Raw genomic sequence first — 17,220 nt, 5'->3', positions numbered from 1 at the left:
GACTGAAACGATCAATTCCATGTGTGAAGGCTGAGGCTCGTGACGTCAAACCTCCAGAGGCTGGACCGACTTCCGACAAGACTGACAAAGCGAGAACAATGTGGCAGCAGATCATCTGTGATAAAGCTCAGATTCACTGTTTTCACTTGTTATTTATCATTAAAATATTTAAAATCATTTCTCAGGTGCATATTTGGCTATAGCAGGACATTAACACAAGCAGGATGAATAGGAACAAAAGAATAAGAAATGAAAATTGGCTTTAAAATACATTATACAAAAAATACATTGCCCATAAATATACATAAATCTGTATTTTAAAAATGTATAAAGTTTTTGAGTAATAAAACTAACTTTGCTGGGACGTCTTTTTCTTAATTTTCCATTCCACCTTAAATGTTTCGTCTAAAATGTTCCACCTTAAAATATGCAGCGTTTATGTTCTGGCGCCCATACATCTTCCATGCTTCTAAACGAACATACAGCTCTGGAAAAAAAATAAGAGACCACTTCAGTTTCTGATTTTGCTATTTATAGGTATATGTTTGAGTAAAATGAACATGTTTTGTTTTATAAACTACGGACAACATGTATAGATAATGCAAAGAAAACAAGTTAATATTCATAAGTTCTGAAATTAATATTTGGTGGAATAACCCTGGTTTTTAATCACAGTTTTAATGCATCTTGGCATGTTCTCCTCCACCAGTCTTACACATTGCTTTTGGATAACTTTCTGCCACTCCTTGTGCAAAAATGCAAGCAGTTCAGCTTGGTTTGATGGCTTGTGATAATCCATCTTTCTCTTGATTATATTTAAGAGGAATATAAATTGGTAAATGAATGAAACTATTGGTGCCTAATGCCAAACTTCTTTGAATATTTGGGGATTTGTGTGTGAGGTGTGGTGTTGATTGTCCAGCTTTCTGTCCTCATAAATTCTCTTGTTGCTGAATGCAATCAAAACCTCACAGAAAGCAGTACTCCAAACAATTAGACAAATTCCGTTGACAGTACAGAGACAGTAACTCCAACAAAATGCATAATAAACTACATAATAAACCCCAGCATTTAGCTGCATACTTTTAGAATGATTTTGGGTTGCTACATGCTGCGCTACACCAATTAGAATCCTTGGGCTAGACTCCTAACACTACATTGGCCCACTAATTGGTGTAGAGCAGCATTCATTCACCCAGGCCAGGAACTGAACCGCAGTCTCCCACACAGTGTTGTGGTTAGCTTACTGGCAGGTAGTGGCGTTATCCACTGCACCACACCAACCACGTACAGAGACAGTTACTCCAATAAAAGCAGAATAAACTGATTTATCTTGATAATAAATTTGTCTACACAGTGTTTGAGATAAAGTTGGCTACTTATTTGAATTTTCCTTTCCACCTTCTACCTTAAAAAGAAGGCGGCTGTGATTAAACCTACACCATTTAAGGTGGAACGGCGAGTCTAAATAGGAAGCAACAGTGTCAGCTTCGTGTAGAGTCTGTGTACGGAGTTTTTCTCTCAGGTTTATACGTGTTTGTTATTTTCTGAGTGTAAATAGCTTCCCATCACCGGCTCTGCTCTCTGTAAACCGCCTGTACATACATGCACGCGAACACGCACGCACTCAGCAGAGTGGGCGGCGGCGGGAGCGCCAGGTCACGTGACAGGAGCGCTTGACCCAGTTTTGTCCAATTAGCGTCGAGCAGCGCGGGGAGGCGGCGCTCCCAGCAGTCACGTTGAATCGCACGCAGCAGCTCGAGTTCAGCACAGGAAGCAGCTCAGTGTGTTTCATTCTCATTAAAAAGGGCTGCCATCTCCCTCCTATTACTCTACACACCATTACAGCCCCCCTCAGCCTCTCAATGCCCCCCACTCACTCTCCCCGGACACATTTCTACCCCTCTATCTCCTCCTGCCTTCCTAAAGCTGTTTGTTTTCTGTTGGTTTTTAAGTCTCCTTGGAAACTGGCAGCTAAAGCCCGGTCTGTACCGCCCCCTGCAGAAAGTAGGGCAGCCGTGACCACGCCCCCTCTAATGTGGAGCACCATCAACCACATGTTGCTACATGTGTGTGACAAATTGGAAACAGATTGCAGTCTGGGATTGTTTACAACATATATATCAAGATTTGGTGGCCTTTTCATTAACAGATGCATTTTTTGAGAAAAAAAAAATTGCCTCCTACCATATTTATGCATATAGCTCTGGAAAAAATAAGAGACTACTTAAACATTATGAGTTTCTTTGATTTTAAGAAAATTGGAAACGTCTAGAATATAATCATGAGGAGGATGGATGATTACAAGCCATCAAACCAAGATGAACTGCTTAATTTTTATCCAAAAGCAGTGTGTAAGATGCATGAAAACTGTGGAAAAAACGGGGTTATTCCACCAAATATTGATATCTGAATTCTTAAAACTTTATGAATATGAACTTGTTCTCTTTGCATTATTTGAGGTCTGAAAGTTCTGCATCTTTTTTGGTATTTCAGACATTTCTTGCAAATAAATGTTCTAAATGACAATATTTTTATTTGGAATTTGAGAGAAATGTTGTCCGTAGTTTATAGAATAAAACAATCTTCATTTTATTCAAACATATACCTATAAATAGCAACATCAGTGAAACTGATTCAGAAACTGAAGTGGTCTCTTAATTTTTTCCAGAGCTGTATAGCTGTAGAATCAACAGTTTTTAATGTAAATAACAAAAATCTGAAATGTATAATGGCAGTAGCTACAACAAAACAGCAATTTTTTTGCTACTTTTTCTGTGATTAAATTGCCAAAAAAGCCTTGTTAAAGTATTAAGAATATTAAGATATTAAGTAAAGATATTATCTAAATAATATATTGGGCCTTGATCATTTGTGTTCTATATGTTACAGTATGTTACATATCTCTGCACCTTAACCTCACTAGTACATTTCATTGTACCTTATCAGTACTTCACTATCCTCTTTGTTAAATTGTCACGTCTGTTGTATTTATTGTAGCGTTACATTTTTGCACTTTATGTTTGTCTATTGTATTGTTGTTCCATGTTGCACCTTGGTTCCAGAGGAACGTAATTTCGTTACACTGTGTACCTGTTGCTTTTTCAGCTTTGCAATTTTAATCAATTCTAGCCGTCACGACTTAATATCTTTTAGACTACATCCCACAAATGAAAGATTCCAAATCACAGATAAATTACTCCGCATGACTCAAATAGAACCTTGGGAAATAATGATGAATCATATTATACAGGATGGCAATATTCTGTGTTTAATTTCAGAATCTAATTATTTGGTGGTTGTTCTGGCTATTGTGTGAGAAGGCCACCTGCATTTCTGCGTGAGAGATGAGCAGGCCAGCAGATGTGTGGTTTGTGTGACTTTAAATTCCTGGAATGATATATTTAACAACACATACTTGGGAGAGAAAAAAAATCAATACTTGTAGCTCTGGGCACTAAGAGTGTTAATTCGAGTACTGCAAACCAACTCAGAACAGAAATGGTCTCCTTGAAACAGAGACTATAAGGAAATATAACACTTTCATACAAAGGAAAGGAAAGAGGTTCTTTTCAACAAAACTTTATTACTACCACAATTAAAACGGAACATATTCCCAGACAAAACAGGAAAAACATCTAATCAATATTCTAAATATATCGTTCTAATATAAATCTATCTGTTGTTAGGCAGAGTTTCAAATAATGCAACTTTAAAGAGGGGGTTCACCCCAAATCACATCTGATCCTGGCTAGATGCTTTGGACATTTTCAGACACACCAAACCATTTTTAGATCATTTAAATACCTGTAATATTTTGTTAGATTTTCTTTTTTTTTATTATTTTGCTAAATAAATTGTAATTAGATGTAATTTTTATACATGCTAACTGATCGGTCACTTTAGTTTATTTGCTTCTTCCACTGTAGATGATTCAGGGTGGAACAAAGTGCTGCAGGTATTTGATTGGATTAAGTAAAGTAAACTTTCTCATTGTGTGGCTTTTTACATAGTGTTGATTCTTTCAGTAGAGGTGTGCTATATTTTATTGTACAACATAAAATTTAGCACATAAATTTTCTTTAAATAATAAAAAAATCCATATTGTAATAAAGCGGTATTCTGTCATGAAAGCAGTCTATTTGTTTTGCCATTTACTGTGACATTTTAAGTATATATAAATGTGTGTAACATTATTTGTTTTGTTACATTATTGACTGATTTTGTTTTGCTTCTACTGAATGTTTTAAACTCCTTTATTTATACTAAATAAAACTTTCACTTTTTTGCAGAAGTATATACTTGAAATGAATAAAATATGTTTAAGTGATTTGTCATAGCACCAAAATAACCTAAACTGTACCAGACACAAAACGTGTCTAATGGTAAAACAAAGAGCATATTTGAGTCAAGTTGGGCAGAGTAAATACCAAGCAGTGACAACATTATTTGTGTTTTATTGTGTGTATGTATTATTTAAGTGATATAAAAAAGGAATTGAGAGTGTGCAGTGATCAGATTGCCATAGGATTGCTGACACTGGGAATTGTATCTTCTGGATTAAAGCATGGCAGGTGACAGTTTTTTAGTAGAATATGAAAGAAGAAATATTCAAAAAATATTTTAATTACTTCTGACAATTTAAGCATCTGATATAAAAACTAGGCACAAGTGGACCTTAAATGTGAACTAAGGTGAACTCCCCCTTTAAAGCAAACCTGCATATAGCAAAGCAATCCTGATAAGACAAGAATCTTTCAAAAGAAATATGCACATAAGGCTTAGGGTACAACATTGAGATTTCACATGTCTACTGGAAATGCAGACAGCTAAAAATCACACATGTAACAGCTGATGTGTTCACATGTGTGCTTTGCCTCTTAACAGTTATAAACTCCACAAAGGTTTACAACAGTTATATTGCTTTGTTGTGCTGACAACAGCAGAGTGCATGAAAATGAAACATAAACACAGGTTATGCTTCACTAACACACTAAAGATTGTGGACTGTGGAATGTGGTCCATTTAAATGTAGCAGATAAGAGGGCATCTAAAAGAGATGTTACCGAGGGACTGTTAACTACACTAGAAATCTAACACCTGAATGTCAATCAAAAACTGAAGTCTGTAAAAACTGTTGATGTCAGATTTGATCAGCACTGATAAGATCACTTTGTCCTCGCAAAGACCTTTTCATTTATACAAAAAGAGGGCATTACTTTGACTTCAAAGACATTGTTTGGGTGGAGAATAGCATGGAGGTGGAGATTTTTTAGAAAATAGGAAGGGTGTATGGGCTTGGCCATTGTTTTGGTGAAGATACCAAAAAGAAAAAAAGCATGGAGTAGAATACGGTGGGAAATTCCTGAAATGGAAGATTAAAAACATAACTCTCTAAGAGAGGAGCCAGTCATGCTGGGGCAGTTTTCCAGACAGGGATTAAGCCTAGTCCTGGACTACACAACACTTTAAATGAAGATTTTATACTGAAAGTATAATCTGTTTAAAATATAGTCTACAACTAGGCTCATTTCCTGTCCAGGAAACCCACCCATAACGTGTAAACTCACTTTCAGTATAATGACTTACATTATATGTTAAGTATAGATTTAGTAATTGATTGATTTAGTGAAAATCAGTGAAATCAAACAGACATTCAGAACAATACCTGTTATAAGCATGATATTGTTCCAAACCTTAGTCTATGGTTCGGTATGTTATAATACTCATAATACACTGATAGCGAGGACGCTGCTAAAAAAATGCTTAATGTTATCCAGCAAATGTATTTTTCATTTTCATATCCTTTAAGAAATTGACTTCATATCCAATGTCCATCCAGACTGCTATGATAAACTAGAACTAACCTTGTAAAAACCTGTCAATGAGGCCTGCTTGGCTTGTGAAAGTTAAATGTTAACACTGAAATTACAGACTGCAAAGATGTATTGAATGCATTTGCAGTTTGGTATCTAAAACACTCAACCTTCACAACAACATGAGATGGCAATGTAGTTTTGCAAGGTTGTGTACTTTAGCCCTTGACTTCTGGGGGATCCTGGGTTTGGTCGTTGGTTTCTGGTTCTGAAAGACCCAAGGAGTTCATCACAGGGTGAGTCCACGATGTTGTCTGTGTCACATGACTACAGAGAACAAAAACACATTACACATTACCAAAAGTATTTAGTATACAATATAAAAGGCCTGGGTGCCATAAAAAATTGTCAATGGTTTTATTAACTGAGTAGTGGTTCATCATAATGTGGGAGAATATCCACTGTACTCCACTTAAGGATGTAAGTTCTACTTAAAAAAAAAAGACTGATAAAGGAAGATAATGTCTTTGAGGAAACAATTTGGGTCATCACATGTCACACACAGGTAAAACGATTCTCTGTGATTTATCAGATGATGATTTGTGAACTACTGTATTATGCTTATGGATATATAGATGTAAAAGCTGAAATACTATTAGGTGTTTAACCTTATATTTGAATAAGGTTATATGCATTAAATGTGAATCGCGTGAAAGGCCTTTACCATTTATTGCAGATCATTAAAGAATACTTATCCATAATACAACTTTAAAACCAATAGTATTCTGTCTCCCTCTATTTTATAGAAACATAGTCTTTGCACTGATACAAGGCTGAACTTACTTGATGTAGTATTTGACACCGTCTGCAGTGTAAGCTTCATCCCAGCCATAAGGTAAGCCTGTTAGAAGAGAGATCACACAAAGACACATCATTCCAAATAGAACATCATTGCATTTGTTTTGAAGCTAGAAGTAGTGTTTTTAGTATAACACACTTTTACTGTGCTTCTACATCCTCTTTGGGGTGGGACTGTGAGAATTTCCTGGCTGCACTTTATAAAGCTGGATCAAATGAGGTCAAATAAGCACAGACTGAGTACCTCATAGTGCTAGAACACTTTCTTGAGTAAATCTTTTTATTGTCTGTTTTGCACTGACATTGGACTCTGGGGAGTAGAATAATTACATTACAATAAATTTAATTGTTCAGGTTTACAGAATAAAAAACATACATAGAGTTCACAAAGTAAATAAGTTATTTGTAAAGGCAATAAATACATAAATCATTAGAAATAGCATGCTAGAACATCATCCTTTTATTGTCTTTCAGATCTTTTATATTTTTGCTTCTCTCCTTTTAATGCAATTCAAACAAGTTTTGAATTACACACTTGTTCAGGTTTTATTCAGTCCTTGTAATGAATGAATCCTAAAGGATTTATTAGGGCAACCCTACTGGATTTAAATCCCTGCCAGAACATGATCCTGAGATGCCCTCTGTATCATCGGAAATCCCAGCACCTATCAGATAATACCTGGCCACAGTTCTGTAATGGATATTTCACCTGTACACTCTTCAAAATTAAAGTGCTACAAAGAGGTTCTTGGAGTGAAGCCACAGAAGAAACACTTAAACAAAAAGACAGGGAAAATGTGAATATTTGGTGTAAAAAAGACAATGAGAAATGTTTTCTAAAGTTGTGAGAACCACAAACAATACTCTGTAAGAAACACATGAAAACAGAATATATAAATAGACCTAAAAATAGTTAGAAATCCAGTGATCTGAAACGGGATAGAGTCATGTCAAAGTCAAGACAAATTGATTTCTAAAGCACATTTAAGAACCACAAGGGCCAACCAAAGTGCTGTACAATACAGAAGTATAAACAATAAAATGTATAAGACTAAATAACAAATAAGATATAAGATAAGTAAATAAATGTAGCATCAGCAAACAAGATCCAGATTAAACCCGGACATACAGATAAGTCATTAGAACTTACTAAAAACATTGAAAGGCCTGAGAGTGCAAGTAGGATTTTAGATTAGACTTAATGTAATGTAACGTAATGGTGGAAGATGCCCAATGAAAAACAGGTAGACTATTCTACAGTTTGGGTGCTGCAACAGAAAAAGCTCAGTCACCGTTGACTTTAATTTAGAATGTGGCGTCTCCAAGAGCAGCCAATGGATGGATGTCATGTTAGTATTAGACGAATTCTGGGCAAAGGAGTTTGTTAGGCAGAGTCCATCATCAGAGACAGGTGTATGCAGATTCATTCAAGATTCAATATTCAAAGAGTTTATTGTCATGTGCACAGTAAGAAACAAGTTTCCTCGTACAATGAAATTCTTTCTTTGCTCCTCGCCAAGTATGCCACATAAACATAAAAGTAGAAAATATACAATAAAGAAAGAAATAAACTAAATAAATATAAATATTAAATTGGTGTTAAATTTACATCCAGGATGGAAATATATACATGAAAACAGTAATGTGTTATGGACATTATTTACAAGTAAGTACACGTTATCTACAGCAGTGGAATATGAAAAAAGTGCAGTAAAGTGAGCATGTGCCACTGTAAAATGTCCTTGACATGTAAACGTGTAGAGAGTAAGGTGAATGGTTATTTCTGAGGTAGGAACGGCAAACTGGAGCAGAGCGAGCAAACACGTCCGCCTCGGGGGGCGCCATGGTGCATAGTACATAGTACATAGTCCAGTACAGGAGCGTTGAAATTCACAGATGTAACAGAAATCTAAAGTACAAAAAGTACAAAAGTACAAAAAACAGCCTCAAAAATGATCTATGATTGCAAGAAATAGAACAAAAAACAATAATACTGTTTTATTATCCACAATAATGTTTTAAGTACATTTTATTGCACTAGTTTTTCAGTATGGACTACACAAAATATAACATGATGGTTAATTTCTAAAGCTAACAATGCCACTTTTTAACCCTCACCTCAGGGTTATGGCCCTGTGTTTGCTGGCTCGCTGGTCTGGCCTTGGCAAGCAACGGGAGGCTGTTTAAAGCTGGAGCCGTGGGGCTTGGCTGCAGACGTACAAACTTATCACGTCAGAGCAGCTCATCACAAGGTCCAAAAACTCAACCAATCCTTTGTTTTACTAGGGACCTTACTCCAGTAGCTATAATGGGACTCTTGATTTCTCGGAAAAGAAGAATGAATTTGCTTAGGATGTCCTAAAACATACTCTAATATCTTTTGGGAGATACGGACAAACCAAGAAACCACCCTACAAATTAAATCTGCCCTATCTTCTTTGGTGTGATGCCTAAAACAAATTTCTAGTAAAAGGGCAGTCTTTCTTTTGGCATAAAAAAATGTAAAACTGTACAATAAAATGACAAATAAAGTCATTTTGCTGATGTGCAGTAATGCAGTGTGTTGCTGTTTGATCACAGCTCACTCGGTGTCACCGTATTAATGAGTCTATTAAATAATCTGCAGTCAGTCACATTGCAGGCAGAATATCCGTCACATGGAAACCCATGCGCTGCCCCTGCCGAGCTAAGGTTGCCCTCTTTTGTTTCAGTGGGTGGCAGGCCATGTGCAACTCTACAAAAAAAACCCCTCTCACCCTCCCAGTGGAGAGCACTCAGCTGAAACGTGAGCATCGCTGGCTGAGAGATCACATGCTGCCTGGCATGTGAGACATATTTCCCCCTCGACTCATCCTTCTATCTCTCCTGATCCTCTAGCGCCTCTCTAGATCATCTCCCCACACCCCCCCCCCCCCCCCACACACACTTCTTCTCTGGATCTCTGTAATCAACCTCTCTCGTCCACCTGTATCCCGGCTCTCCATTAGTCACTCAGTGCTTCCCTGCTGAGGATGGTAAAAGCCGGGTTTGAACGCTGAATAAAAAAGAACTTATTACTCAAACACAAAAGGAACAGTGAGAAACGGTGCCAAAAAAACAACAGAAAAACTGTATGGAGAAAAACTAAGCAAATCTAAATATAATACAAAAAAACCCCAAATGATTATTATAAATAATCATATGATTAAAGTCCTATTATCTAAAAAAAAAACTATATACTAATACTAAACTACACTGGCTGCATAATGCTAAATTTGTTTAAATGTATACATTGAAAATTGTTATGTAAATGTATACATTGAAATTTTTTTTTGAATGTTTTATGTGTATTTGTACACTCTAAGTAAAGTGACTATTGTAAGAATATATTAATCATAACTGATATAAGAACTTTAATATAAATGTATTTATATATTTTTCCAAAATTTAGCTTGTAAACTATGTTTTATTGTGAAAAAATATAATAATTCTATAATTAATTATATTTATGATTACAAAATTAACACAAAATAGTCTTTCTCTTTTAAGACTATGTATGTTCTTGATAGGGCTGCAGAAATATTGATTTTAAGCATTAAGCATGTTTACAGACAGCACATATACCAAAACTCGGCCTATTTAACTAAAATGTATGGATAAGCAATAATTTAAGCAATAGAGTTAGTCAACTAGTGAACCAATTGGGCTGTTTGTAACTAATTATTTTATTTATTTAATTATACTGTAGATACAATAACCGCATTAAATTAAAGATCAGGCCATGTAACTCCATAGTGTCTGTATATGTTCTTCCATACTTGACATGTTGTTAAATTTGAATTTGATGTATTTTTTTATTTCATATTTTATCATGGAACTGTATGCAAACTCATTTAAAATATAATGCTTTTATATAATGATGTTACACTTTTCTTTCAAACTTTTCTGAAAGGTGAAGAGATGGATTAATAGGTAAATTAGGGCCCAAAGTACCAAGCAAAAAAAACTAAAATAATTCAATGGTTGATTTTGTGTGGACAAGCACTGCAAAATTGCATTTATGTGAATGAACCCCAGCTCCAATATAGCGTGCATATGTTAATTTAAATCAATAACATTACGTGAAATATCCCTGTGCACCAAAACCTTCAAAATAAAGCTGAATTCTGTGTCTCTCCCTCCTCCCTTGTGTTAACTGTGTGAGTCATATAACATAAAGTATAGCTTCTGCAAGAAAATATTATAATATTTGTCCAGTGGAGGTCTGTGAACACCGAATGAGTCATGAACTGCCTCATTGTTATACATATAATGCACTGTTTGGGTGCAGAGCCCCCTGTATTAATAACCTGCGTAGTGAAATATAAGAAATTTGGGACAAGCAAATCATGTGTTATAATGTTATAGAATTTATTATACATCTTGCACAAAGTAGATTAAATAGCAATGTGGTATTATAATGTGATATCATGTGTTATATCATGTGTTATAATGTTATAGAATTTATTATACATCTTGCACAAAGTAGATTAAATAGCAATGTGGTATTATAATGTGATATGGTACAATTATGTAACTAATGATATATAGATTAGGTTATAATAGTAATTTGAAATGATAAGTTGTTATAAGTAGTTATTTTTGCAGAAGTGCAAATAAATTGAGTGGAAATACTGTGATATCTTAATAAAATTTATATAAAATAAGATTTATTATGATATTATTTTTTGTTTAAGTTATAGTTTAACTGTGTAAAGTCATTCTTTATTCTAATACTAATTAATAATTATATTAGAAAATGTTGTTTTTAGGAACTTTATCATTATTTGTCTGTTTATGGTCTAGTTTGCCTTTAGCTCTAGTACATTTACTAAAGCTCTGCTCAGACTGACACAGTCACTGCTTAGACTAACTTTGTTGCCTTTGTTTGCCTGTCTATCCCTTAGCCTTTACAATATGCGCATTTACTGTTAATAGATAGTTGAGTAGAAAACAGAACTGCGTTTTTTCCGAACAGGGAATAAGCCTAATCCTGAGCTAGCCAGTGCTAGCAACATGTGTGTAACTCCACACTGTGAGGTAAGACACAACGTTTGGTTTAAAATGAGTGTTAAAAAAGTCCAGGTTATAAATATTTCAAAACTTTAAAAGAAAAGAAAAACTCTGATCCGATGTCCCAACAATCAGCAGCTATGGGCTCCTCTGAGCAGCTGCTTATAACACAGTGGAAATTAAAATAACTGGAAGAGGAAACTTTCTGAAAGAACTGCTTGTTGGATTCCTAGAAAGACCAATCAAACAGCACACCTGAATAAAAAGACCTGGTAATACTTTCTATGAATATTATGTCTATTAGACACTATAAACATACTTATAACACATTATAATACATTCATAAAGCATTATAAACATGGCTATAAATATTTATAGCCATGTATAAAATATAAAATTGTGGCCATAATGCATCATGCATGTTCATAAGCTATTATGTGTCACTACAAAGAAACTCAATAAAACTGCCATAACAAAGCATGCAATAATTACTTTTAACCACTCATAATTTTAACTTATATTATATAATATAATAGCTTACATTACCTTATAATGTGTTATAAAGTGTCATTGTACACTGTCATTGTAAAGTGACAGCTGTCTATTATAAGAATATGTTAACCCAGATGTGTAACATATTACAAGCACAGCCTATGATAAGTTATAAACACAATTCATAATGCCTAATAAACATGGCTACAACATGTTACACATGTTTATAAACATGTATAACCATGTTTATAATGTCTTATGAATGCATTATAATATGAGTTATGAATATGTTTTAGAGTCTAATAGATATGACATTCATAGAAAGTGTTACCAAATACCTTTAGGAAGATTTAACAGACTCTGATGGGGTGGTGCACTATTCTACTGTGCAGCAACACCTGCACAAATATAAGTTTCATGGAAGTGTACTCAGAAAAAATAATTTTGCATGTTTATCAGAAAATCCACTGATGTTTGAACTAAAGAGCATCTAAAAATATCTTATACATGTTATGCAAGTCCTATGGACAGATTAATTTAGAAATTAAGACAGTAAACACCTAAAGATTTATAGAAGATGGTTTCTATAGCTGGATAATGTAATAATTTTAAACCCAGTGCACTCCATGTTGTGCTACTTTAAGATATGAAGCCATGGTCCTCAAACTCCCCAAACTAAATGCCAAATTATCAGAAATCTGTGGCTAGACCTCAGTAGACAGTAAAGCATGCCAGATGGCCCAAGAATTTCACAGAACTGGAAGCCACCAAGAATTAAAAACTGTCATGCTTCAAAAAGCATTTATGAGCTGTGATATTTGCCAGAGGGGTGTTCTCAACTGAAAGGGGTCAGTGAGACCACAACCAGAGCCAAATTTAAAACTTATTTAGCAACAACATCAAATAGTACTAGTATTAAGGGAGACACAGCAGGTCTGTTAAAAATAAATGTTAGAAAAGGTTTTATTATTCATATTACTCTTTAAACCTTGACCCAACATGCAATAAAGATTATAACGTATTTTCTGGTAGTTGTTTCCTTTATAGTGTTTTAGTGAAATCAAGAAATTAATGAATGGGAAAAGATCTTTCTAGTAGGGACTAAAAGACTACCAGCTGAATCAAAAAAGCATTTTTGGGCAGTAAGATTTTCTAAAAGGGGTGTTCTGAGCTGAAAGGGTGCACCCTTGTCTTGTTCCCTGTGCTATATCTGTAAAACATGGACGTAAAAACTGCCATAACAAAGCATGCAATAATTACTTTTAACCACTCATTATTTATACTTATATTATATAATATAATAGCTTACATTACTTTATAATGTGTTATAATGTGTCATTGTACACTGTCATTGTAAAGTGACAGATGTCTATTTTAAGAATATGTTAACCCAGATGTGTAACATATTAAAAGCACAGCCTATGATAGGTTATAAACACAATTCATAATGCCTAATAAACGAAGACTACTAGCTGAATCAAAAAAAAAATTTTGAGCAGTAAGATTTTCTAAAAGGGGTGTCCTTAGCTGAAAGGGTGCACCTTTGTCTTGTTCCCTGTGTTATATCTGTAAAACGTGGAAAAAGTATTCCTTCTTACAATGTTAATGAAATATGTCTTTATGTTATGTCTAAGTTTATGCTTTTTGGAAATCAGGTCACCACAGATTTTTTTTCCCAAATATTTGCATATTACTGTTCTAACAAACTTAACATAATCTTCTTTTGATAATTTTCCAACTACATTAAATGTCCCTAAGTGATTTAACTCATTAAGTTACTCATTTATGAAGCCTGTGGGGGAAAAACACAATTTCCTGGAAACACAGGTTTCCGTTTCTGTTATTTGCTTTTTTTTATTATTCTGCTCCAAGTCACTCTAAACCTCAGTCGAGCGAGGTCAGCAGCTCACCTTACATGAGGTTATATACGAACCATAATCAGGTCACAGTGAAGACAACAAAACCAAAACCTTTGATAAACACGTCTGAACCCTGAGTTGACTTATAAACAAGCTTTACATAAAGGGGTCACGAAATAAGTGTTGTTATTTACCACAAAAGAAATCTAAAGTAACGGTGTAAGATGCATGCATTAAATACAGTAGTATCAGATACAGTTTTAACTTGCCAACATGCAATTCATACTACTGGTGGTGAGGCTGGCGAGGCTACAACAGCAGTTTATATTACACATACACTTTTCCAGACAGACTGACCCAGTGGTTACAATAGCTTCAAAGCAGCGGTGGGCAATATAATAATATTTTATCTTATTGTAATAAATTTAAATATTTGTGATAAATAATATGCATCTTTGAACATAATGTGGATTGATTACAGCTGGACAATTGATTACAGAAAGTGTCCGGTAATTAATTCTGTTAAACTGGATGATGTGCAGGACATGAGTAAAATCACTTAATTTAAATAAATGTAGTATTTAGTTTTTCATTTTAAGAATCTGTTGCTATTAATGCATTTTGTCTGCTCATGACAATATGATGAAAAAGATTGTGTATTTTAATTTGTATTTAAATATTGTGATATTGTATTGTATTGTATTTTACCATATCGCTAAGGGTTAAAATACATTTTTAAAATCAATTTACTTTAAGTGAATAATAATTATTGTGAATTCTATAAGTGTAATAACATTTTATAAAGATTTCACAAGATATTGATTATATTTGTAATAACTGCTCTAAATATAAAAAAAATTCTGTGTTGTGAAAAATTGTTTAATTAGTCAACTTTATCTGGTAAAATTATTGTTGTGCCTTAAAGTTAAATGTAAGGGAGGGTTGATAGTACATAACTATTATAACTATTATAACTAGTAGCATCTATAATGATCTTAAACTGGTTCCAATTTCACACAAACTCATTTACAAGGAAAGCATCACTAGGCAGTCTATCTTCCAAAAATATATGAGCAAAAGGAAGATCACCATTTGTGCCTGTGGAGTTAATCTACAGTATATGGAGTGGCTTACCTGATTTATTTGGCTTTTATTCTGATTTATTTTATATACTAAATTATGAGATCTAAAACTGAAGACACTATGTACCTGTGTTTTCTGGACATTTAGTATATCAACATATAAAACTTGATTTACTCAATAAACCAATTTAATATCAATACGACACTGTTGTCAGTATGCACCACGGCTAAAACCACTACAGCATGTTACATGACATAACAATGCTTTTGAAGAACCTGACAGACAATTGCTTTTTCAGAGCTTTGTATCCAGGCAACGACTGCGGCAGTGAGGTGAATCAGAGCGAATGGGACTTCGTACCATCAAATGCACCTTAGATTGTGTTTCCTTATTGGGTTGACCTAATTCTTTTCACTCAGTACACCAAAACAAGATTATTTCTCCTGATTAGGTCATACCATACTCCACAATATGTTCCAACAGTGTTATGTACTAGAATGATTGGGTGGATAATTTGTCTGAAGTATCACTGAAGAACTAGACTGCAGTGCATCTTTACTACAACAATGGTTAACTAATGTGGTCTTTGCAGAAGTATGAACACTCTGAGTGTTTAACCAGTCTAACAACAAGCTCAAGCAAAGTCTCACAACAAGGTAAAAGTGTTTTGTTTTTTAACAAATTGGAGCTATAAAGTAAAACACACTTTATCAGTTTTTATGATGCTTTATGAATTCTCCTTAAACCCGCACAATCATTAGGAATTACCAGTAAAACAATTTGGTCCTTAAAAATGTGGTGTACTAACAATCATATAGTGAACAGGACATCCAATAAAAAACAGCTAATTGGCCTTATTTATCAGAAGAAATGTCACATCAAAACCACAGTTTGCACATTAATAGAGTCCAACATTTACAAATTATTTTTTTTATTTAGTATTAGTTTAGTTTACAAGAACAATGAGATCTGATTTATCATTATGATTATGGTATAATACTTTTACACTTTAACATTTGATGAAATCTGATCTGATGAATAAGTATGGGTCTAATTAGTAACCCATTGTGAGAAACCCAAAAATGTGATGTGACAAACAACCTCCGTAGGCCAGGGGTGAAAGTATTACAGTCCACTGTTTTGAAGAACTCTCTGACAGCACAAATAGAGGTCATGACACAATATGCAAACCACTCTGGCCAAACCAAACCAAACTAAACCAAACCAAACAAAACCAATACTCAGTTGTGGCTGATGTACACTGAGACCCAAACCTAATGTCTCCTATGATGTGTTCCCAATACACACGTGACACTGTGGATCATAACACAACTTATTTTCTGTATATTGTCAGGTGTTATCTTGAGAGATTGGCCTGAATGTGTTGATGCATGTGTTGGTTCCCAAGTGTTCCCCTAAAAAAAAAACACTTTAAGGTCAATTTACATACTGCCATCCCATGACTTTTGGCAGAATATTTTCAATGTTTTTGCTCATCTAAAAATTAGGTGTTCTGCCACCAAAGCTGCCAAGTTGTTTAAAACGTTCATACTTATATACAGTTCCAGTCAAAAGCTTGGACACACCTTCAATTTAGCATTATGTTTAAATGTTCTGTATTATAGATTAATACCGAAGTAATCCAACTATGAAGAAAAACACATGAAAGTCTTTAGTAAACAAAAAAGTGTTAAACAAACCAGAATATATTTTATATTTTTCAAAAGTAGCACCTCTTGCTTAGAAGACACATTTTGGCTGGATTTTCTTAGTCAGATTTATAAGGTAGAGTCACCTGGAATTCAGGCTTTCAGTTAACAGCTGTGCTGAACTAGTCAAGAGTTAATTACTTCAATTTCTTGTCCTCTTAATTAATGTGTTTGAGAGCATATAAAGTTGTAAAGTTGTAGAGGGGTAGAGTTAGTATACAGTGAAAATTCCTATTTGACTATGTAAAGAAAAAAAATACTTTAAGAAATGAAGGTCAGTCAATCTGAAACATTTTAAGAACTTTGAAAGTATCCTCAAGTGCAGTAACAAAGTCCATCAAAAACACTTTTAACAAGTTCACTACATGATCC

General features: G+C 34.3%; 1 protein-coding gene across 1 annotated transcript in view; it reads right to left on the bottom strand.

The window, feature by feature from the left end:
• Positions 1–3,566: 3,566 nt before the first annotated feature.
• stxbp4 (syntaxin binding protein 4) overlaps positions 3,567–17,220 on the bottom strand; it is a 44,735-nt gene continuing 31,081 nt past the window's right edge. The window contains exons 22-23 of the mRNA XM_049464853.1: positions 6,660–6,717; positions 3,567–6,143 (exon numbers count right to left, since the gene is read on the bottom strand). Of these exons, the coding sequence (XP_049320810.1) occupies positions 6,035–6,143; positions 6,660–6,717 (167 nt within the window). The 3' untranslated portion in view covers positions 3,567–6,034. The remainder of the gene's footprint in view (positions 6,144–6,659; positions 6,718–17,220) is intronic.

Source organism: Astyanax mexicanus, chromosome 15 (genome assembly GCF_023375975.1).
Source record: "Astyanax mexicanus isolate ESR-SI-001 chromosome 15, AstMex3_surface, whole genome shotgun sequence".
In the NCBI taxonomy this organism is placed as follows: domain Eukaryota; kingdom Metazoa; phylum Chordata; class Actinopteri; order Characiformes; family Acestrorhamphidae; genus Astyanax; species Astyanax mexicanus.
Note: the sequence above shows the minus strand (reverse complement) of the source record. Positions and strands in the feature narration are given on the sequence as shown.